The sequence below is a fragment of the Phyllobates terribilis genome, unplaced genomic scaffold (assembly GCF_046119375.1).
Source record: "Phyllobates terribilis strain yellow unplaced genomic scaffold, ASM4611937v1 Scaffold_11__3_contigs__length_659146591, whole genome shotgun sequence".
Lineage (NCBI taxonomy): Eukaryota > Metazoa > Chordata > Amphibia > Anura > Dendrobatidae > Phyllobates > Phyllobates terribilis.
In genome coordinates this window covers 358,850,989-358,873,471 of record NW_027362771.1, presented here as the reverse complement: position 1 = coordinate 358,873,471, position 22,483 = coordinate 358,850,989, and the positions used below count along the sequence as shown (strand labels likewise).

At 44.7% G+C, this 22,483-nt stretch overlaps 2 protein-coding genes across 2 annotated transcripts in view; one reads left to right on the top strand and one right to left on the bottom strand.

The window, feature by feature from the left end:
• FAN1 (FANCD2 and FANCI associated nuclease 1) overlaps positions 1-7,680 on the bottom strand; it is a 31,758-nt gene extending 24,078 nt beyond the window's left edge. Inside the window, exons 1-3 of the mRNA XM_073652905.1 lie at positions 7,457-7,680; positions 1,365-2,581; positions 15-155 (exon numbers count right to left, since the gene is read on the bottom strand). Of these exons, the coding sequence (XP_073509006.1) occupies positions 15-155; positions 1,365-2,532 (1,309 nt within the window). The 5' untranslated portion in view covers positions 2,533-2,581; positions 7,457-7,680. The remainder of the gene's footprint in view (positions 1-14; positions 156-1,364; positions 2,582-7,456) is intronic.
• A 12-nt stretch (positions 7,681-7,692) lies between these two features.
• On the top strand, positions 7,693-20,571 carry MPHOSPH10 (M-phase phosphoprotein 10). Its single transcript, XM_073652906.1, has 11 exons — positions 7,693-7,849; positions 9,830-10,481; positions 13,641-13,789; positions 14,047-14,281; positions 15,507-15,648; positions 15,893-15,960; positions 16,561-16,698; positions 16,862-16,972; positions 18,586-18,693; positions 19,197-19,427; positions 20,298-20,571. The coding sequence occupies exons 1-11, from the start codon at positions 7,767-7,769 to the stop codon at positions 20,445-20,447; spliced, it is 2,067 nt and encodes a 688-aa protein (XP_073509007.1). The 5' UTR covers positions 7,693-7,766; the 3' UTR covers positions 20,448-20,571.
• Positions 20,572-22,483: the final 1,912 nt, after the last annotated feature.

Genomic DNA, 22,483 nt, shown 5'->3' with positions numbered 1-22,483 from the left:
AAATTATATAATACCTGTCTGTAGAAAAGCATGCAGACTCAGCTCTTCAATGAAGGGATTCAAATCGGGGCCAATTTCTGCGTATTCCAACTTGCTCACTTTTATCCAATTCCGCTTGCGTTGGAACAGACGAACGTACAGCTTCTGTCCTCCGGCTTTAACATATACAAAAGAAAAGAAATCAATGAAAAGTGCGGACATAACTGAAAATACATTATAAGGCCATGTTCACACCAGGCGCTTTTTCAGCCTTTTTTTATGCAAATTTTCAGCTGCATTTTACAGTATCAGCAAAATCTATGAGATTTCAGAAATCTCATGCACACACATTGTTTTTTTTTGTTCTCACTATTTTGTGCTTTGCATGTTTTTTTCCATAATAGATCATGTCACTTCTTTCAGTATTTTTTCTGCGTTTTTCATTGAAAGTAATGGGTAGTGAAAAAACACCTAGTGTGAACATAGCTATCAGGTTTTGCTGCGTTTTTAGTGAAAAAAAGCAAGTACAGCAGTATGTGAAACGGATTTATTTTTGTGATTTTACCATCTTGTCTTGGTCACCTGAGATGGCAGTTTGGATTAGGATAGTTTAATTAAATTAGTGATGCGTAAACAGTAAACACTGTCTGAGCTAGGTGTGAGATTTATTTATTTTATTTAGAGATTGAACAATACCTGTGGCCCAAAGAGGTGTGAAAATTAACAATCTCTGAACAACTCAATGGCAGGCCATAGTGTGAAAATAAATAGTGTCCTACAAACTCAATGCACTGCCAATGTCTTAGGTAAACTATTCCTAAACAATTTACCTCCCCCCACTGTTACATTTGAAATTCTGGTTAATATTGTTCCGCATATGTCTTGCATTGGTGACCTGTGTCATTCTTCTGTGGTGGAAGCAAAGCTGAACTTTGGGATCATGAAAAATGCACCAAAACCTGTGTTTTTGACGCAGCTTCTTTTCTGCAGAAAAAAAATGCTGAAAAAATGGCTAGTGTGAACATACCCTTAAACTATATATAGTGTGTATGGGACATTAGCTGGACAGTGGATTGGTGTTACTGAAAAACACATGGCAGGCACTAGTAAACCTATGTTGCCCTGCACAAGAGGACTCAGAAGAGGCGACCAAGCCGCTTTCCTTACAACAGAGCCAGGTGGCAAACATTGCCATATATCAGATAATTACAGCTATAAAGACAGCATGCACATTGGCTGATAATCCAGACGCACGGACGAGGTCTGTGTTCTAGCCTGGAGCTGTTTTCCAAACTGCAGGTCAAAGAAATTTACTAAAATATTCTAAGTGAATATAATGAGAAAGTATAAAAGGTTATTAAAATGGACAATCTGGAGAAGTGTACCTGACAGCTGACAAAATGTCGTTAGAGCACGAGTATCTTCTTCACTGAACAGACTCAGGTCTTCCTCATTCTCCATGATGGTCTGCAGCACCATTAGAAAGTTCCTCAAGTAGTACGGCGATCTACCAGAGTCAGCCGCTGGTTCCTTTATGCCATCTGCTTCCACGTTAATCTCCGTGTCATTGAATGGTTTTAGAAATTCATCAAGCACATTAGGATCTTCCACAGGAAGAATGTCATTGTTTTCCTCCATAGAGGACACTGTTGCGTTATCACCACAGCCCTGGTCGTTATTGGTAAGGTCAGAATCACTTTCCAAGGAATTGCTGCATTTCATTTTTTTAGAATCAGTTTTTAAGAGGAACCTACCACCTTGCTTACGTTTTAAAGCGTCAATTTTCTTATCCGCTACACAATCCAACTGTTCTGAAGACAGAACTTCTGCAGAAGAAGGTGGAAATTCACCTCCAGGCGTCTGGTTATTAATTTCATGGGCGTTCTTCATACTGGAAGAATCTGAGGATAAAAGCACCTCATCACCACAGTCTGTATCTCCCAGAACATGTGGGTCTGGGGTCTCAGGTATGTCAGTGGTATCACAACCATCAGCTTGTACCTTTCCATGTGATAAGTCTCTGCTTTCATCTTGCTTTGCTTTACGAGTCCGATACCTTCTGGAGAGTTTGGATGAAAGGCTTCCCAGTGGTACAGTTGCCACTACCTCCACATCTTTCTGGGTTTCGTTCATGGAGACATTCGTCCCAAAGTAGGGGCTTGCTTGTTCACTATTACCTTGGACCTGGACCCTTGGATCTGTTTTAAGCTTACTTTTGGCTATTGAGGTCCTAGGTTTTAGAGGCAATTGAGGGCTTGTACATGTAGAGGTGGCCTGCTGTGTGTCACCCACCAGTATAACATCATCATTCTCAGCCTTTGCTTTGGGGCATGTGTCATCAATGTGCTTGTTTAAGCCAAACCTGGGTACCATCTCCCCGCAGAGAGGGCAGGACACTTTCGGTGGAGGTGCATTTTTGAAGAAAGCAACAATCGAAGGAGAGGTTGAAGATTTTGATGGAGTTGCAGTGGCTTTTATAGCCAAACTTTTCCTATTTTTAGATAAGGAGAGACGGGACCTTTTCTTTTCAGGAGTCTTGTTTTGCGCCATCATGAAAATAGAAGCTCTGGCTGGTCACATAGAAAGTCCTGCATATCTTCATCTAAAAGAAAAGAATAGAATTGTAGATCTCTATATAGAGTAAGCTGTGCGCAAATTTCCAATATGGCTTGAAGCAACACAACCACATAATTTCAGAACCAACATACATATTTAAGGCTTTTACTAGGATTAGAAAAGTAACGTGAATGTACATGAATATTGACGTGACTAAATAAAATGTCAGTAATGCCAAGAAGTGCCATTCCACTCTTTCTACCATTAGCTCCATGACACCCTATTATAATTAATGGTCATCTGAAAAAAATAACCCGTTAAGAGATGAAGTGGCATAATGGTTTCCTGGTGCCACTGCTATTCTGAGTAGGTTTAACTTTGGTCGTGCATTGAAGGCATAACCCAGTTAGATGCTATGCATAGAAAAAACCTTTAGGCACCAAATAAAAGTATCCTAGGCCTCCTCATTAGACATGTGCACATTTATTCACCCATTGTCCTATGGTAAACAAAACGGAAACTCCCTGGTGTATATCCATCTGCTTACTTATGCCACGGCCATGTCACGGTTCATCTGCTCATCCACGAGGGACAGCTCCGCTTGTGACTATGGCTTTGCACGGCACGCACAATAGCAGATATACATCTATGCCCAGAATCATATGGTTTTTCACCGGCTTTCTGGATAAAAGACGTATTGGGTGAAACAATTTTCACCTGGTATGTATAATTGCTTGATGGTCGCTTCCATTTTTTTTCCACAAAAATTGGTGGCCGGGGCGTGTGAAATTATTTGTGTGATTTTGCACAAACAGGAAACATTGGTGAAGCAGGCAGGCACATCTATAGCAGAAGATGTAATATCATTCTGCCACCTGCAGCAAAATAGCAGAGCAGAAGGGTGATTAGTATGATACAAAATGTATTGTCTAGGCTGTAACTTCTACAATGCTAGTAATAAATGTTCCCCAGTTCCTGTGAGAAGCAAACCTCTGAACTGAGAAAAACAAGCCCCCTGATGAAGCAAAGGTGAAACGTATGCTGGGGCGCCAGGACCACATGCTACACCCTCTTGGAAGACATGTAAGCAATTCCTTCTTCTTCTTAATACATATGTCCTGCCACTAAGGCTTTGATTTGATTGTTATGGATTAGTAAGTCCTTTATATCAGTGTTCCCCAACTCCAGTCCTCAAGGTCCACTAACAGGTCATGTTTTTAGGATTTCCATAGTATTGCACAGGTGAGAGAATTCCTGATGCCTTGATGATAATTCCATCACCTCTGCAATACTAAGGAAATCCTGAAAACATGACCTGTTGGTGCTTCTTGAGGACTGGAGTTGGGAAACACTGCTTTATATCTATTTGGATAAGTAAGGATATAACACAGTTTGGATATGTATAAAGTGACAGATGAATTTATGTGAATATACTTTATGTGCTCCTCTGTTTAATATGCATTTGTTTTTAATTGAATACATTTAATAAACCCCATATTTTAAGAGACCACCTGTTTTGTTCTTTTGGTGGTGTTCATAGTTAGAGAAGTGTCTCTAGTTATCACTATTGTTCTGATGATTATATGTTGGTAGAGATGTATTGTCTAGCCCAGGGGTCTCAAACACGTGGCCCTCAGGCACAGACCCCGTAACTATCGCGGCTCTCTCCAGCAGCCACCGACATCAGCGCTGTAGTGCAGTGTATTGCCGCGCAGAGACCAGCGGCTGACACTGGTATTGCTGTGCAGAGAGCCGGTCTCTGCGCAGCAATACACTGCATTACAGCGCTGATGTCGGCGGCTGCTGGACGGGGCCGCGATCGTTACGGGGTCTGTGCCTGTGGGCCACAAGTGCAGAAAGGACGCCGAGGGAATGGAGGACAGGTAAGAATCTTTTTTTTTTTCCTGTCATGTGAAATATACCACAGGGGACCCTGAGCGCAGTATGGGAGGGGACGGGGACCCTGTGCGCAGTATGGGAGGGGGGAGAGACCTTGTGCGCAGTATGGGAGGGGGGAGAGACCCTGTGCGCAGCATGGGGGGACGGGGGACCCTGTGCGCAGCATGGGAGGGGGATGGGGACCCTGTGCGCAGTATGGGGGGTGGGGGGACGGGGACCCTGTGCGCAGTATGGGGGGTGGGGGGACGGGGACCCTGTGCGCAGTATGGGGGGTGGGGGGACGGGAGCCCTGTGCGCAGTATGGGAGGGGGATGGGGACCCTGTGCGCAGTATGGGAGGGGGATGGGGACCCTGTGCCCAGTATGAGACGGGGATGGGGACCCTGTGCCCAGTATGGGAGGGGGATGGGGACCCTGTGCGCAGTATGGGGGGGGACCCTGTGCGCAGTATGGGGGGGGACCCTGTGCGCAGTATGGGGGACGACCCTGTGCGCAGTATGGGGGACGACCCTGTGCGCAGTATGGGGGACGACCCTGTGCGCAGTATGGGGGACGACCCTGTGCGCAGTATGGGGGACGACCCTGTGCGCAGTATGGGGGACGACCCTGTGCGCAGTATGGGGGACGACCCTGTGCGCAGTATGGGGGACGACCCTGTGCGCAGTATGGGGGACGACCCTGTGCGCAGTATGGGGGACGACCCTGTGCGCAGTATGGGGGACGACCCTGTGCGCAGTATGGGGGACGACCCTGTGCGCAGTATGGGGGGGACCCTGTGCGCAGTATGGGGGGGGACCCTGTGCGCAGTATGGGGGGGGACCCTGTGCGCAGTATGGGGGGGGACCCTGTGCGCAGTATGGGGGGGGACCCTGTGCGCAGTATGGGGGGGGACCCTGTGCGCAGTATGGGGGGGGACCCTGTGCGCAGTATGGGGGGGGACCCTGTGCGCAGTATGGGGGGGGACCCTGTGCGCAGTATGGGGGGGGACCCTGTGCGCAGTATGGGGGGGGACCCTGTGCGCAGTATGGGGGGGGACCCTGTGCGCAGTATGGGGGGAGGGGGATGGGGACCCTGTGCGCAGTATGGGGGGAGGGGGATGGGGACCCTGTGCGCAGTATGGGGGGAGGGGGATGGGGACCCTGTGCGCAGTATGGGGGGAGGGGGATGGGGACCCTGTGCGCAGTATGGGAGGGGGATGGGGACCCTGTGCGCAGTATGGGAGGGGGATGGGGACCCTGTGCGCAGTATGGGAGGGGGATGGGGACCCTGTGCGCAGTATGGGAGGGGGATGGGGACCCTGTGCGCAGTATGGGAGGGGGATGGGGACCCTGTGCGCAGAATGGGGGGGGGGGAACCCTGTGCGCAGTATGGGGGGGAGAAGGGGACCCTGTGTGCAGTATGGGGGGGAGAAGGGGACCCTGTGTGCAGTATGGGGGGGGGAGAAGGGGACCCTGTGTGCAGTATGGGGGGGGGGAGAAGGGGACCCTGTGCGCAGTATGGGGGGGGGAGAAGGGGACCCTGTGCGCAGTATGGGGGGGGGGGACCCTGTGCGCAGAATGGGGGGGGGACGACCCTGTGCGCAGTATGGGGGGGAGAAGGGGACCCTGTGTGCAGTATGGGGGGGGGGGAGAAGGGGACCCTGTGCACAGTATGGGGGGGGGGGGGAGGGGACCCTGTGCGCAGTATGGGGGGGACCTGGATAGGGGATATGTCAGCAAGATAAGGACCAGGATGGGGGACCTGTCTGCAATATGGGGGACCTGGAGGGGAGACCATGTCTGCAATATGGGGGACCTAGAGGGGAGCCCATGTCTGCAAGATGGGGGACCTGGAGGGGAGCCCATGTCTGAAAGATGAGGACCAGTTCAAACGGTGTATAGAAAATAAAATGGTATCACTAAAAATGTCACTTTGTCATGCAAATAATGCGGCCCCCCAAATTAAATGTTTTTCCGTGTGCGGCCCATATGCCCAGTTGAGTTTGAGACCCCTGGTCTAGCCTGTTATGTAAACAATACTAGTAATAAAAGTTCCCCAGTTCGTGTGAGAAGCAAACCTCTGAACTGAGAGGAAGCTGACATTTTATAGATGCTATCCACCAGGGCTGGGGAGTTGGTAAGCCAAACCTCTGGCTCCACAGCACTGCCTCATTACTGAGCGTGTACATAAAGTGCAGCACAGATTCATTTCAACTAAAAGCCGAGATCCTTAGATCAGGAACAGAACAGACATTTATAGGACAGTTCATAACTTTTCCAAATTCTTATGAAAACATTTACAGCACAATACAGAATTGTACTACTGTACCCAATTTATTATATGCTTTAGGAGTTGGTCCATTGGACTCGGACTCCACAGCCCAGCTATCCACTATGGAACAATCAGTTTTTACAGTTTACACAGTATCAGATCAGTGGAAGTCTGACAGCCGGAGGCGACACGCACAGCACAGCGACCACTGCTGAGAACTGCAGATCCGCTCCAGTGGACAACCGCTTTAATTTATCTTGGTGACTCCCAACAAAGACAGAGAATCTGTGGTGGTGCCTGGAAGCTGAGGGAATCGGGAGATGTGAGTCGCTGGACGTCCGGGCTGGGGTCTGCACAGGTGGAAGGGCTGGGAGTCTAGATCTTTATTTATTAGGTCGGGGGAAGGTGGTCTGTATAAGGGGTGTGTCGTAGGAAAACATTTTAACACCCATTTTATTCCCATAAACTAGTGGCAGATTGTCGGCAGCTCATACCCCTGTGACCGTCTATACTCTGAGGGAACGCTCACAGCTCCCCTGCAGGTGACATGGGGGATTACAATCTATAGGTTGTCGGGTCCTCCACAGCGACATCCACACACTGAGCCACACAGCTCGCTGCCAATAACCATAGTGAAGCTTCTCCTCTAATAACAAGACCCCCCGGTCCTGAGCAGACCCCTCATTTATCACCATACACCCAGTACAATATATCATAGACACAAATATACAGCAGGAGCCCAAACCACACGTGTGTACCAGGCTCCTGCTTACCTGTCACACTGCATGGAGGCCGCCATCTTGCGTCCAGAGTTCAAACAAAGCTTTATGTAAACGGACAAAATGTTATATATTCCAAAAACAAGACAAAAATCACCAAAGTATCGATATTGTAGAGGAGGGGTGAAGAAAATCGCATAGATCGTATTGTGAATGGGTAGGAAAGGGGGTAGTCGCGTAAATGTCTCTAACTATAGGAACCATAGTGCTGTGTGGCAGTTTCCGGTCGGAGCCTTGTAGCCCTTGCACATCCGGCGGCATGCGGTCCACGTGAGTTCCGTACGTAGCAGTGTACGGAGCGGAGATGGCGGAGCTGCTGCGGCCGAGGCTGTGGCGGTGCACGGGGGTGCTGGAGGCGGTGGATGCCCACCCGGAGCAGCTGCTGAGGTACAGTGAGACGCCATTGTGCCGGGTACTAGAGCAGACCACTGAGATCATCTCTGCCATGTGTCAGCTATGCACAGGGTACATGATACATGTCTGATTGCTGGGGGGAGGGCTGCTCCACAGGGACCCCCACCCATCACTAGAATGTGAGCCCCCTGATCTACCTGCACCTTGCTGACCCCCCTCCAATAGGCTTATACGGCCAAAGATGATGCATGAGAAAGCACACAGACCCCTCTGCATCATTATAGTCAATGCACCTGTTGGCACATACACCCAAATCCCTTTTTTGGGGGGTGCGGACATAAGACCCGACAAGGTCAATGGATGTAGGAAAAAATGCAATGTGTAAGGCACTGACTGTACGACCCCATGGGGAGGGAGATTGGAGCCGCACTTCACCACAGACCTAATATACCGCCATATGGAAGCATCCCTGTATTACAGGACCGTCACATGGTGCTGTCCATTAGTGGAATTATTATTTTTAAAGTTTTTAAAAAAGTAATAAATGTATAAATCCTTTATTTCAAACCCCTGACTGCTGTAACTGCATCTGTAATGGCCCAAATAGTAAAGTGATCACATTATTTATCCCGCACCGTGAAATGAATACTCGCCCTGTATTCAAAGTCAACTCGTCCTCCAAAACACAAGCCCCTGATGGAAATGCCTGTGGGCCTTGAAAGCAGCAAAACTGTTTTTTATTTTTTTTTTTTGTTTTATTGTATAATATAAAAAACCCCATAACATTATGTCACCGCAGAGAGTAAGGTTATCTTGTCACCTGTGCAGTAAAAGTTATACAATACTAGTAACATCTAATGGCCACATCAACAGAAACATCCAAAAGATACAGAAGGGATGAAAAGATATTGCTTGGTTGTTAAGTGGTTAAATGGATTGCCAGCCCTGACTTGGTCACTTTGAGTATGTGGATGAGGAGCGGCTTCTCATGTAGGAGAGACTGGAGCGTAATAATGGGTGTGCTCTAATAATGGCTGTGGATGGAGGGTGAATCAGCAGTAATCATGTCACTGGTCAGTCACTGCACTGGTGATTGTAAAGCTCTGCTAATGTCTCCTCCGGCTACTGAGGAGGGTGGTGGTCCCATTTAGCATGCTGGGGTCCCACAACCCACAGGTTTGAACCTGAGTTTTGCTAGAATATCTAATCATTTTGATTGTTTGGGTGAAGTTTTGTTAATTTTTTTCAAATTAGAGATATTTAGAAAAGTCTTTAGTTTGTGACGGCATGATTTTAAGTAAAAAAGGCTGCGGCATCAAGGTGCTCAGGCCTCTCCTCTCCGTTCCTGAGATATGGCCCTCTCTTTATGTCAATCACATCTTGTAAGGGAAGGAGTTGTGATTCTTAAAGTGGTATTCCCATCTCCAAGATCTTATCCGAATATGTAATAGGTGTAATAATATTAGTAAATACCTCCAATTAGAAATGTAGTATAGTTCTTCTGATTTGATATGTCTTTCCTCTTGTGCAGGGCATTGCAGGACCTTAGGTATCCATGGTTACATCCACTACCAACTAGCTAACTGTTACTATATCAATGGTCATAACCATGGATACCTAAGGTCCTGCAATGCCTGCACATGAGGAAAGAGACAGTTAATCAGAAAAACTATACTACATTTCTTATTGGAGGTATTTGCTAATATTATTATTATTAATTCTACTACATATTGGGATAGAATATTGGAGATGGGAATACCCCTTTAACACATCTCTGCAGACGACTTCTTGAAGATCACGCCTCTTTGGCTAACAAGTCTAGATTACTATATAAGGAAGAGAGGTCAGGAATAAAAGCAGTAATGCCAGGTGTAGGTGGCATTTATATTAGCTTAATGAATTACATATGTATGGTAAGTGTCAGGTCCTCCAGGACAGGTTTGCTTTGAGCTGTGACTGCTCCTTGCAGACCATTTTCACTACTGACTATATCCTTTTTTCCACTTTGATTAGTGTACAAGAAGGACTGGCCTCTGAATTTTCAAGCTTAACAAAGGCTTTGTATGACCTTCATAAAGCTGAGGGGGCCATTGTGGTGGGGAGCCCTCTGAATGAACTGGTTATTGAAAGCTTTGATGAAGAGCAAATCTGGCAGCAGCTCGAGCTTCAGAACAGCGCAGTTCTGGGTCACTTCAGTAAGGCAGTCCGGCAGGCGGTGAGAGACCAGGACGTTTGTTTACTCCAGCCATCGGAAGACGAGGAAGACCTAGCGGAGGATGAAGAAGAAGAAGCTTCAGAAGATCCAGCAGAAAATGCAGAGGACCATGGAAGTAAAGGCAGAAATGGTAAACTATCACTTGGTAAAAGCAGCAGGAAGGCCACAGTGGAAAGGTACAGCGACGACGACTCTGATATAGACTTTGACATTGGCAAAGTGGAAAAAGAACAGAAGAAAAATGCCAGTACAAAAACTGCCAGGAAATCTATTGAAAAATCCATAGTGGATGACCAGTTCTTCAGGTTGTCAGAAATGGAAGCTTTTCTAGAGGCAGTTGAGAAGGAAGATGATGGGAAGAATAAGGATGAAGAGGAGGAGGTGGATTATTTTGAAGATATTGACTCATACGATGAAGATGAAGAGATTCAGATCAAGGATGTGAGAAAGGTAACATATCTTTATGTAGTGTGCTATATTTCAAAAGACTGTCCTGAGTCGAGATCAGAGAGTGTGGAAGATGGAATCGTTGCATTGCTCCACACGGGTCGTCTTCTCTTTAACACCAGTTTCTTGAGTACGGACTGCAATATCTGTACCATCTAGAGGTCTCCTGACCCAAACTCCGCAGCCTTACACATGTCTATGAGATGCTGGGTTTAAGTCAGGAGATGGACTGTCAGTTTGTACATTGTGGTCTGTATTTGGACCGTGAATGTGGGACATGTCAAACTAGCCTTAAAGTGAATGTCAGCACAGAATGACTGTTCAAACCAAGGGCAGGCACTCGGTGCACCCTTGTTGTAGCCAAACATTTAGGTGCACCTCCCACCTACTTGTTTTCCCTCTATCGAATTCCACCCACCCCCCCAGCATCCACCATCTCTTTTTATTGACCGCTCTGGCTTTATAGAGCCAGAGGAGGGTGGAGATGGATGGAAAACAGGTAGGTGGGAAGGTTTATGTAAATGTTTGGCCATGCGAAGGGTGCACCAAGCGCCACATTCATTCTGTGCTGACCGGCCCTCTAAAGTGTAAATTGCCCATTGCTGATAAGTGCCTCCCCGAATGGAAGTGAGCGACACCTCAGAATCTGACAAGCAGCTATTTGTCCAAGCCTCCCTGTAGGTGACCATAGATGACGCTCCGGTGTATGATGGCAATGGGCAGCGCCTGTGCAGCAATTTGGAAAACAGACGGTAGTCCTTTCTTTTTTCTTCATCATTAACGGTTGCCTCCAAGAACTCCAACTTTGTTTTTCTTGTTGAAAAGCTTTTTAAGGGGTCTTTTGTTTTGCACTTTAAGTTGTAGTTTTTATCTGACTTTTGTGATATTTATGAGAAACATATTGGTGACTTTTGAAGAACTAAAAAAGATGCTTATCTGTCTGGTATCACTCTTCCACACGGTTACTGGCGTTCCCTCTGGCCTGATGGTTCCTCGTCCGGCAGATGGGGTCAACAGCCATTCAGCCTTTCTTCCTGTTTGGACAATGTGGCTGCAGCCAATCAGCCTGCTCCATCATTGATTGGCTGAATGGCTTTTCAAGTACTTGAAATAGACCTATTGTAGGTTGAAACGTTGTTCATGCTTTTGGCAGAATAAACGTTGTTTTAACTGGCACCTGGAGTTGGACGCTGCATATAGTGGACTGTTTCCAAGCGGGTTCCTTGGAGAGTTTTCTGGATACCTGTTAATATACAGTCATGGCCAAAAGTTTTGAGAATGACACCAAAATTATATTTTCACATGATCTGCTGGCCTCTGGTTTTTATTAGTGTTTGTCTGATGTTTATATCACATACAGAAATATAATTGCAATCATATTATGAGTACCAATAGGTTATATTGACAGTTAGAATGAGTTAATGCAGCAAGTCAATGTTTGCCGTGTTGCCCCTTCTTCTTCAAGACCTCTGTAATTCTCCCTGGCATGCTCTCAATCAACTTTGGACCAAATCCTGACTGATAGCAGTCCATTCTTGCATAATCAATGCTTGCATTTTGCCAGAATTTGTTAGTTTTTGTTTGTCCACCCGTCTCTTGATGATTGACCACAAGTTCTGAATGGGATTAAGATCTGGGGAGTTTCCAGGCCATGGACCCAAAATCTCTATGTTTTGTTCCATGAGCCATTTAGTTATCACCTTTGCTTTATGGCAAGGTGCTCCATCATGCTGGAAAAGGCATTTTTGGGCGCCAAACTGCTCTTGGACGGTTGGGAGAAGTTGCTCTTGGAGGACATTCTGGTACCATTCTTTATTCATGGCTGTGTTTTTAGGCAAGACTGTGAGTGAGCCGATTCCCTTGGCTGAGAAGCAACCCCACAAATGAATGGTTTCAGGATGCTTTACAGTTGGCATGAGACAAGACTGGTGGTAGCGCTCACCTCTTCTTCTCCGAATAAGCTGTTTTCCAGATGTCCCAAACAATCGAAAGGGTATTCATCAGAGAAAATGACTTTGCCCCAGTCCTCAGCAGTCCACTCCCTGTACTTTTTGCAGAATATCAGTCGGTCCCTGATGTTTTTTCTGGAGAGAAGTGGCTTCTTTGCTGCCCTCCTTGAAACCAGCCCTTGCTCAAAGAGTCTCCGCCTCACAGTGCGTGCAGAAGCACTCACACCAGCCTGCTGCCAATCCTGAGTAAGCTCGGCACTGCTGGTAGTCCGATCCCGCAGCTGAAACAGTTTTAAGATACGGTCCTGGCGCTTGCTGGTCTTTCTTGGGCGCCCTGGAGCCTTTTTGACAACAATGGAAGCTCTCTCCTTGAAATTCTTGATGATGCGATAGATTGTTGACTGAGGTGCAATCTTTGTAGCTGCGATACTCTTCCCTGTTAGATCATTTTTGTGCAGTGCAATGATGGCTGCACGTGTTTCTTTAGAGATAACCATGGTTAACTGAAGAGAAACAATGATACCAAGAACCAGCCTCCTTTTAAAGTGTCCAGTGAGGTCATTCTTACTTAATCATGACTGATCGCCAGCCCTGTCCTCATCAACACCCACACCTGTGTTAATGGATCAATCACTAAAGCGATGTTAGCTGCTCCTTTTAAGGCAGGACTGCAATGATGTTGAAATGTGTTTTGGGGGGTTAAAGTTCATTTTCTGGGCAAATATCGACTTTGCAAGTACAGTAATTGCTGTTAAGCTGATCACTGTTTGACATTCAGGAGTATATGCAAATTGCCATTACAAAAAATGAAGCAGTAAACTTTGGAAAAATTACTATTTGTCTCATTCTAAATACTTTTGGCCATGACTGTACATGTCCAAATGGACCCTAGTGATACTTTTAGTAGGACATTGTTTATAACTGCTGACAGTGCAGTCTATTCAAGAAGAAGAAGAGGTCATGTTATTATTTTGTGTGTCCATGAAACACATGTAACCCCTTGTACACTATTCTGGGCACTCCCACATTCAAAGTATAGATCAGAGAAAACTTTTTATTTTTGTTATGCAATCAATATGTACAATTTTTAACAGGATTTTTTTTATCAATTGATCATTTGCACAGAAAATATTTTTTTTGCCATTAATTGACTATTACAATCCCTTTCATGATAGCGATTTCTGGAATTAAATGGGTCTCCCTTATTTTGCAGACTACTAAAAGCTCCAGAAACCTTCGATACAAAGATTTCTTTGACCCTGTTGAAGATGATATGGGAAGACAACGGACTGGTCAAGAAGATGATGATGATGATGAAGAAATGGAGGAAGGTGATGATGAGGAAGAGGACATTGCTGATGAGTAAGTATTTTATTTATTTTTTTGTTATTGTGATATGTCATTCAGGCCATGCCATTCTGTGGTTTTGCAGATGCATTACCTGTATTTTGTGGCTTTATTTAATGTGACCCTCTGTATGTAGTGTGTTATGAGCCTATGGTAGTTCACTGTAAGTATCAGCAGCATCAGACAGTTGTGCTGGGGTAATGACGATTTCTGATGGCTTTTAAGGACGTGTTTCTCTACTTTTTCGTTATATCTGTAATTTTCTCTTGAAGTGATGCTGATATTGGAGAGGAAGATGACGATGATGCAGAAGGTGATGATGAGGATGTAATGGAAGAAACCGAGGCGAGTAAAAGAGCCAAGGAAGCTTTCAAGCGGGTGACATTTGATCTGTCTGATGGCAGTGAGGGAGAAGATATTTCTGATATACTTGGTGGTAAAAAGAAGAATGAACAACCCAAGGGACCAAGTGAAATAAAATCCTCCTTTGAAAAGAGGGAAGACAAGGTCAGTCATATAACTAAGGCATCATTTCATGTGTTCGTAAACTTAGTCCGGTAAGGGGCACGTGTAAGGTTTCGAGCAACCTTGATATAGCCAAATTGTAAAAGCTAGAAGACTGGGACCGATCTCCAAAATGGCAGGTCTTGTGTGATTTTTGCATTATACAGTGGCTAGTATTTTTCGAAAGTGGTCCAAGGAAAGACAACTGGTGACCCGCCCACCGGATCATGGGCACGTGAAAAGGATAATGATTATGATAGAAAATTGTAAGAACACACAATGCATTGCAGCTCGCTGTGTATGGGATGCTATATCTGCGGATTGGTCAGAATACTCATAGTGACTGCTGCAATAAACCAGCAGAACTGGACCATGAGCCTGGTCTGAAGAATCGTGTCTTTTACATCAGGTGAATGGCGGTCCATGTATGATGATACTTGGAAGCACTATGGGAAGAAGTTGTTATCCGATGCATTGGGACGCTCTGGGCAATGCTGTGGGGGAAACCTTTTCTGTCACACATACCACCTTCATGAAGATTGTTGCAGACCAAGTACCTTCTTCATGGCAGTGCTTTCCCTTAGTAGTGGCATCTTATCTGCAGGATTATGTACCCTGACACATTCAAGCATCTGTGGAATGTGCTAGAAAAATGAGTCCTATCCATCTTTGCGTCACCTCACAACTTTATCATAGATCACTGATGGATGTCTTGTGGGTCCAAGCCTTCGGTCAAAGCTGTTTGTGTCACGGTGGACTCTATTGTTATGGCTGATGTCTGAATTAGAGATGAGTGAATGGATTTGCACAACCCTGGTTTGTTGGCTACATCAACATTCCCTGACCACAGATGGGAGGCGGTTGGCATGACTCTCATCTGCCGGCAAACTTGGCTCCTCTCTTGATTAGCCGGCCTGGTGCGACGTTGTGTGTGCATGATTCTGGCTAGTCAAAAGTGGAGCCAGGTATGCCGGCAGATAGGAGGCGGTTCATAAGGTTTTCATCCGGCGGTCATAGGACACTGACCTGGCCACTGGACCAGGGTTCTGCAAATCCATTCTCTCATTTCTAGTGTGTATACAACATATATTCTGTCTTAGAATGAAATGCTAAGTAGTTTAAAATAAACCAATCTTCCATTTGTTCATTTTCTGGTTGAAGCTGGTGCCCTGAAGTACATTTTGTGAGCCCCTCAGTTACACGATCTGTTCTCCTGTCTACACTGCAGATGACTGAGAAGATTCAGGCTTTGCAAAAACAAATGTTGGGGGAGAAATCTTGGCAACTGGGTGGAGAGGTGACGGCGCAGAAGAGGCCAGAGAACAGTCTCCTTTCCGAGTCCTTGGTGTTTGACCATGCCTCCAGAATGGGTAAAGACTAAAGATCCTTTTTTCTCTCTATTTTCTTACAGCCCTTAGCTTTCCTGATCTCATAGGATGGAAATTTGGTCTAAACTCTTACGCTTAGTCATGTACATTAACCGTCCTAGAGGTAGTTCCTATTAAAAAACTGCACTATATTGCCTTAAGCATGTCACCCCTTTAATTGTATAACTGCTGCTTGATGTATTTTTTGGATATTCATGAAGCTTGTCCACTGTTCATTTTATACTAGCACCCGTAATTACAGAAGAAACGACACTTCAGCTGGAAGACATCATCAAACAGAGAATAAAAGACCAGGTAGGGGAAAACGTTACAGTAACCAAATGTCCTGTAATGCACACATTGCCTCTTCATAGAGAAAGAGGACTTGAACTCTAGTGCCCCCTATTGGAAGCAGCAATCCTAAAAGTCAGTATTGAGCCTTATCTTATGACTTGGGATAAAAGCCAAATCAGAATCTCAGTTTTCAGACACATGTTTTGGGGTATTGCCCCTCCTCAGTGCAAAGTATGAGATCTGATTTGGTTGTATAAGACGCCTCTAACTGGGATCTAAGGGGTAACGTCTCCTTGCGTAGAGTGACAAGTCTCCTCACACTGACATGTCAGGTGTGTCTCTCTCCACAAGGAGAGACATTACCTTGTAGAAGCAAATGTCTTGTAGTGACACACAGTAAATGTATGGATTAAAATCCATCTTTAATTACCATGGACCCTATTACAAATGTTGCATGTTTGCATCATTATCTTTTGGTAGATTGTTTCTACACTTTCCAAGTAATGATGATCTCTGCTTACTGCATGGGAAACCATCACCAAGCAGGTCAGCTGCTGCAGGTATTTTTTTTTATTCTAACAAAGTGAAAGACACTCATTGCTTTTCTGCTTCTCTCCTGAGGTGTGGGATGATGTAGTGCGGAAGGAAAAGCCAAAGGAGGATGCCTTTGAGTACAAAAAGCAACTCACCTTGGACCATGATAAGAGCAAACGGAGTCTGGCAGATATCTATGAGCAGGAGTATGTGAAACTCAACCAGGTAACGTGCATTTCACCTCCCCAATTTCCCTTGTGCTGAAGATGCATATTTGGTCTCTATATAGGGAAAATAGTAGGCTTTGGTTACGAGTATGATCCTGTTATGACTAAATAATAACAGACATTTCAGCCTCTGCAGATATTAATATCCCATCTCTCTATAGAAAAAAAAAGAGGAGGAGGAAGACCCAAAGCACGTTGAAATTCAGAAATTAATGGACAGCCTTTTCCTGAAGCTTGATGCTCTATCGAACTTTCATTTTACACCTAAACCGGTAATAATAATAATTTTTTCCATTTTATGGCAGATTTCATCTAAAGTGTGATCTGAAATGTGAAAAGCCGCAAATTTAGACGACAATGTTGGTGCACTCTGTAAGCTCTAATGTGTGGGGCATTAATGGGGTGGTCTAGGTTTCTTAGAATTGAACCAGCGCCTTGATTGTCCCTGTTTTGTCATTGGAATGAGTAAGGCTAAGCCTATAAACAGAAGGCGCCGATTGTGGGAAAGATTGGATTTTTTTTTTAATACTTATTTAATAATCCTGAAAAAAGCCTCTTTAATGTTTTATGGTGATTTACTATATTGCCATCGCTTGCTTTCTGCATGATGTTTCTTCTAGTACAAATTGTGATTTTTTTTCTATATTTATGAAGTTACACCCACTGTTCAGCCAACCTTCTGTCCTGTCTGGATAGCAATCAGATGCCTACAGATTGAGGGGCATGTGACTTCAGCCTCCGACATTATCAAGAAAATGGCCAACCACTTTTAAAGTGGTATTCTCATCTCCAAGATCCTAATAGTAGCGAATACCTCCAATTAGAAATGTAGCATAGTTTTTCTGATTTGCTATGTCTTTCCTCATGTGCCGGCATTGCAGGACCTCAGGTATCCATGGTTACGACCACTAGCAACTATCTAGCTGTCACTATATCGGTGATTGTAACCATGGATACCTAAAGCCCTGCAATGCCTGCACATGAGGAAAGGGACAAAAGCGAATCAGAAAAACTATACTACATTTCTAATTGGTGGTATTTGATAATAATAATATTATTGCACCTACTACATCTTAGGATTGGATCTTCAAGATGGGAACACCCCTTTTTAAAGAAATATTTTTGAAAAAAAAAATTCTTTCTGCAAATTTCAAGCCAGATCTGCCCTAATGTTCTATAGGACCCTCATCCGTGTAACTTTGTGGACTCACTGAAGATTTTGTCCTGCAGCATTTGCTCAATTACTATCGCAGTTACAATTAAGTGGATTTTTGTTCTTTAAAGATGCAACATTAAGAATGAATGACAGAAGTCATCTTTACAATGGTCACACATGCCACAGAAAGTATTAAAGGACTTGTTTGCCGCTACAGTTTCTATATATCTATAGAAAGCCAATCTGGGGGCGCTGTGCCTACATTGTCAGAGGCGCTGCGCTCGCTGATGTCTGTTTATTGCTTAGGGAGTAGATATTTGGCTATAAGGGGAATCTCTGGGTGGGTTGGCTGTGTTGCTTGGAGTACTATGGCCATGCGGGTGGCAGTGCTGGTGCTGCAGTACATTTCCATTTAAGGAAGGCTTAGTTAAGTTGGCCATTAAAATAATTTGATAAGTCACATCCGCAGACAACTCCGTGCGCTAATCTGCTTCTCGGGTGGAGGCCTGCCTTTAGTGACCGGCACTATTCTCGTCCGACCAGAATACTGCATGCTACAATTGGTTTTCCATACGGATCTGAGATCCTGTGAAAATCGTGTGAAAGAGGCTTTATTGGATAAACTGTAATAACAGGCACAGGAGCCCGCCGATCAGACACTGAGGACAGGATAGGCTGTTAATTCTTTAAGTCTGGGGATGTCTGACTTGTTTTTTTTTTGCCCTTTAGGTGGTTCCGGAAATTAAAGTGGTTTCCCATCTCCCTGCAATTAGTATGGAAGAGGTGGCCCCAGTGGGAGCGAGTGAGGCGGCTCTTCTGGCTCCTGAGGAAATTAAAGTAAGGCCATTTGTTTTGGAGCTGACTGGTGTCTTGCTGTACGAGCACTACAAAATGTTATCAGCTTTCTGATTTCTGCATAGATCTGGGCTCAGTAGATCCCATGTGTCCTGTGCCTTATAATGGCTCCAGGATTCACTACTACTGTAAATGACAGAAAATACATGATCTGCTGCGCATCATCATAGAGAACCTGTCATGATTCTGCTCTCTGAACCGTGGGCTCCTCCATTACGTACATGTATGTTGTAGTCTGAAATGCTGCAGAGTTGTAAACTGGGCCAGGGATTATGTGACTAGACCGCAAAGGTGTCTCCCCGCCAGCTCAGCTAGACTATGCACAAGCGGGGAGAGACCAAACAGTCTACTTGAGTGTGCAGAGAGAAGCTAGCAGAGGTATACTTCCAGGATTAGGGAGCCGGCCTCCTATTCATGGCGACTGCGGTTCACGATTCATGGAAGTTTAATGTCAAGTAGCTTCATAACCCTGTTTCATTTCACAGGAAAAGAACAAAGCTGGAGACATTAAGACAGATGCTGAAAAGACAGCCACAGACAAGAAGCGCGAGAGGAGGAAGAAGAAGGCCATCAAGAGGAATAAAATAAAGGAAAGGGAGAAGAGGCAGAAATTGTCCGAAAAGATGAGAGCAGCAAAAGGAAAGAAACAGAGCAGGCAAGATGCAGAAGCCAGCCTGAAGAAGCTCACCAAGGAAGGCAAAGCCACGCTGCTGAAGGTAACCTGTGTCTCAGGGTTATGGGTGCTGCTGTGATATCAAAGGGCATTTATACTAGGTGGTACATGGCCGTGTCTGCCTGCTAGCGTCACTCCTGAATAAGGTGTAGTGTTTTTGCCTAATGCAGTTCATACAAATTATTTTTTTGTTTTCCTTTTTAGTTTCTTAAAAAGCCTTATTTAATTAAACACCAAAATAAAAAACCAACCCAGTGCCTAGAGCACTGATTGTAGTACGTTTCTTATGTTCCAGTTGACTCCAATCCAAATTCTGGCCACATATATATATATTTTTTTCTTAATAGCAAAAAAATAAATAAGTCTTTGCTATTTTCCAAAAATAACGTGTGTAAAATAACCCTGCGGAGTGATTTGCTCCTTTTTTTGTGGGGCGCTCGTAAAATTACTATGAATTTCAAGTATTTAACATCGTTAAGCTGCCCGACCGACGCACTGAAAGAGCTGCTACCAGAAAAAAGGAACTTTATTCCTCCCGGAAGCCACCGGCTTTCAGTCGTAGAGGCGTGGCCGGCGCGGCTCTCAGTCACTGCGTAGTGCATAGTGAGAGGTAGCTGTAAGCACACCCTGGCACTGTCAGAGTCCCGGTGTGCCCAGGAGGAATAAAGGGTTTGTTAGCTGGCCAGACAACATGGGACCTCTATCAATCAGCAGATTAACCCTATATTTGCAGATTATAGCATTTGGGAACATTACAGGTTCCCTTTAAATAACTTACAGCTAAAATATGGTAAAAACAAAACTGTACTTTTAGTTAGTTTCAACGCCTAAATAATTTCCATGCCATGTGGATGGTAGTACTACTTTTGGTGTAAATGTCAGTGTAATTCATTGTAACTTTGTTTTGTCACAGGATGAAGGAAAGGATAAAGCCCTAAAATCTTCTCAGGCCTTCTTCTCCCAGCTTCAGGATCAAGTCAAATTACAGATAAAAGGTGCCAAGACGGCCCAGAAGAAACCAAAGAAAAGTAATGAACTTTCCGCCCAAAAACTCAAGCTGTAGCCGGTGTTTGTCTCTCATTAGACTGTGATATTTATGTTGGATCAGAAACTATAGGATTTCTGCAAAGGAAACGTTCCTGTTTCTATCTTTTTTGTAAAAATAAATTGCACCCAGTTGTGATGTGCCTGATTGGTTCCATGTTACTCTGGCTCCCTTTTTTTTTTTTTCTTTTCCCGGTTCAAAGAAAATAGTCTGAGAGCAGACAACTTGTGCCACTGGAAGACCATGGACGCTTTTTGCTGATACCAATGGAAAAATAAATCTGTTGAGGAATCTTCATACACAAGTTCATGCTGTGAGCAGTTTTATTCAGTGCAATTATATCATATAACTAGCAATTGCATTATAACAGAACTTTCACTGGATTTCACAATACAAATTGCATATGTTATCAGATATCTTAGACTTGTTGAGGCTGTTGTACTGGTTTTGAAAATTTTTGTCATTTAATCTGCAACTGCCAGAGGCAGACCCTGATTCCAGTGATGTAACTTATTGGGCTGCTTGCTATAGTTTTGATAAAATCACGAGAGGACTAGTAATCCGGCTGCCATGTAATCCTCCATATTCATGAGCTCTATATAACACTACCCACACCACTGATTGGCGGCTTTCTGCCTATGCACAGTGTACACAGAAAGCTCCAATCAGTGGTGTGGGCGAGGTTATACAGAGCTCAGCATTCAGAGAACTGCTAGATCTGCAGCAGATAGAACTCTGATTTTAGCATAGCGAAATGACAGCAAGCAGATCAGTAAGTGACACGTCGCTGGTTTCAGGGTCTCAGCCCCTACATCATGCTGCTCTCAGATTACATAGCAAAAATCTGGTGACAGATTCTCTTAAAGGGAACCTGCTAGTAAATTTATGCTGCCTGGACCACAGGGAGCAGGAGTCTGACACTAGCTACACTATCGCAGCCATATATGTTTTTCTCTGAAAATACCCTCATTTTAAAAGGATTTTTTCATCAGTCTAATTACAGCGGTGCATATAGAAGACTTATTTTAAGGAAACTTTCTGAAAGGATTATACAGTCATTCAGTTATGGATTTTCAAAGTAATCTATCATATTCATTTTGTATTGTGACCGATCGTGTGTGCGTTTCTCATGGATAGAACTCAGCGCAGACAAGAAATGGAAGTACAATTTTCAAGTGTAAAGAATTCTGATCTGCTTAAAGGTGATGTCCACTACTTAGGTCGTCAAGATCTATCTATGGGAGAGGTCATATATATCAAATCAGTGGGGGGGAGAGGTCTTCCACCAATCAGCTGTTATTAGTGCCGTTTGGATACACTGAATAGTGGCTGTTTTCAGATGCTGTAGTAGTTTAGCTCCCATTGAAGTGAATAGGAACTGATCTACAGTACCTGAGAATCCCCTCTACATAGTGTAGTGCTGTTTCCCATACGTTCACTGGTTGGTCTGGTTTAATTTTTATGTAGGTGGCCTGTGTGTGAACAAGCACTTGTTTTTAACAATTGGAAGCAGTTGCCAATATTGTTCACAGGCTAACCCTAACCACTTAAAGGGGTTGTCCACTATTAGGACAACCCCCTACTTGAGCTAAATGTTTGGCCCTGATAAAATAATAAAGCCTATACTCCCCTCCCATGCTGGCGCTGTACCCACGGTATCAGCACTTGCGGTCCTGGGGCTCTCGTGTGTAGTGACGCCGGTGCCCAATCAGTGCTGGCATCACGGTCTCCGCCTTTGGACAAAACAAACATAAAGAGGATGTCCGGGCTGCGGCTGATCTGACTCCCTCTTCATATTCAATTTGACAGGAGGCGAGGACAGTGATGCGGCGGTTCACTGAGATCTAGACGTCAGAAAACCAAGGTTGTAAATCAGCACAAAGTCTGTAAGAAATAATGTTACTAATATATTCACAAATGTAATCTCCCAGACACATAACCTGAAATATCTGCACACATCCCTACAGGGCCCCTGCCACTCGATTCATGCTGTCCAAACCGTGGGCAGCACTAGTCAGAGCCTGGCTGCAGGATGGCCGCTGGGTATACTTCTG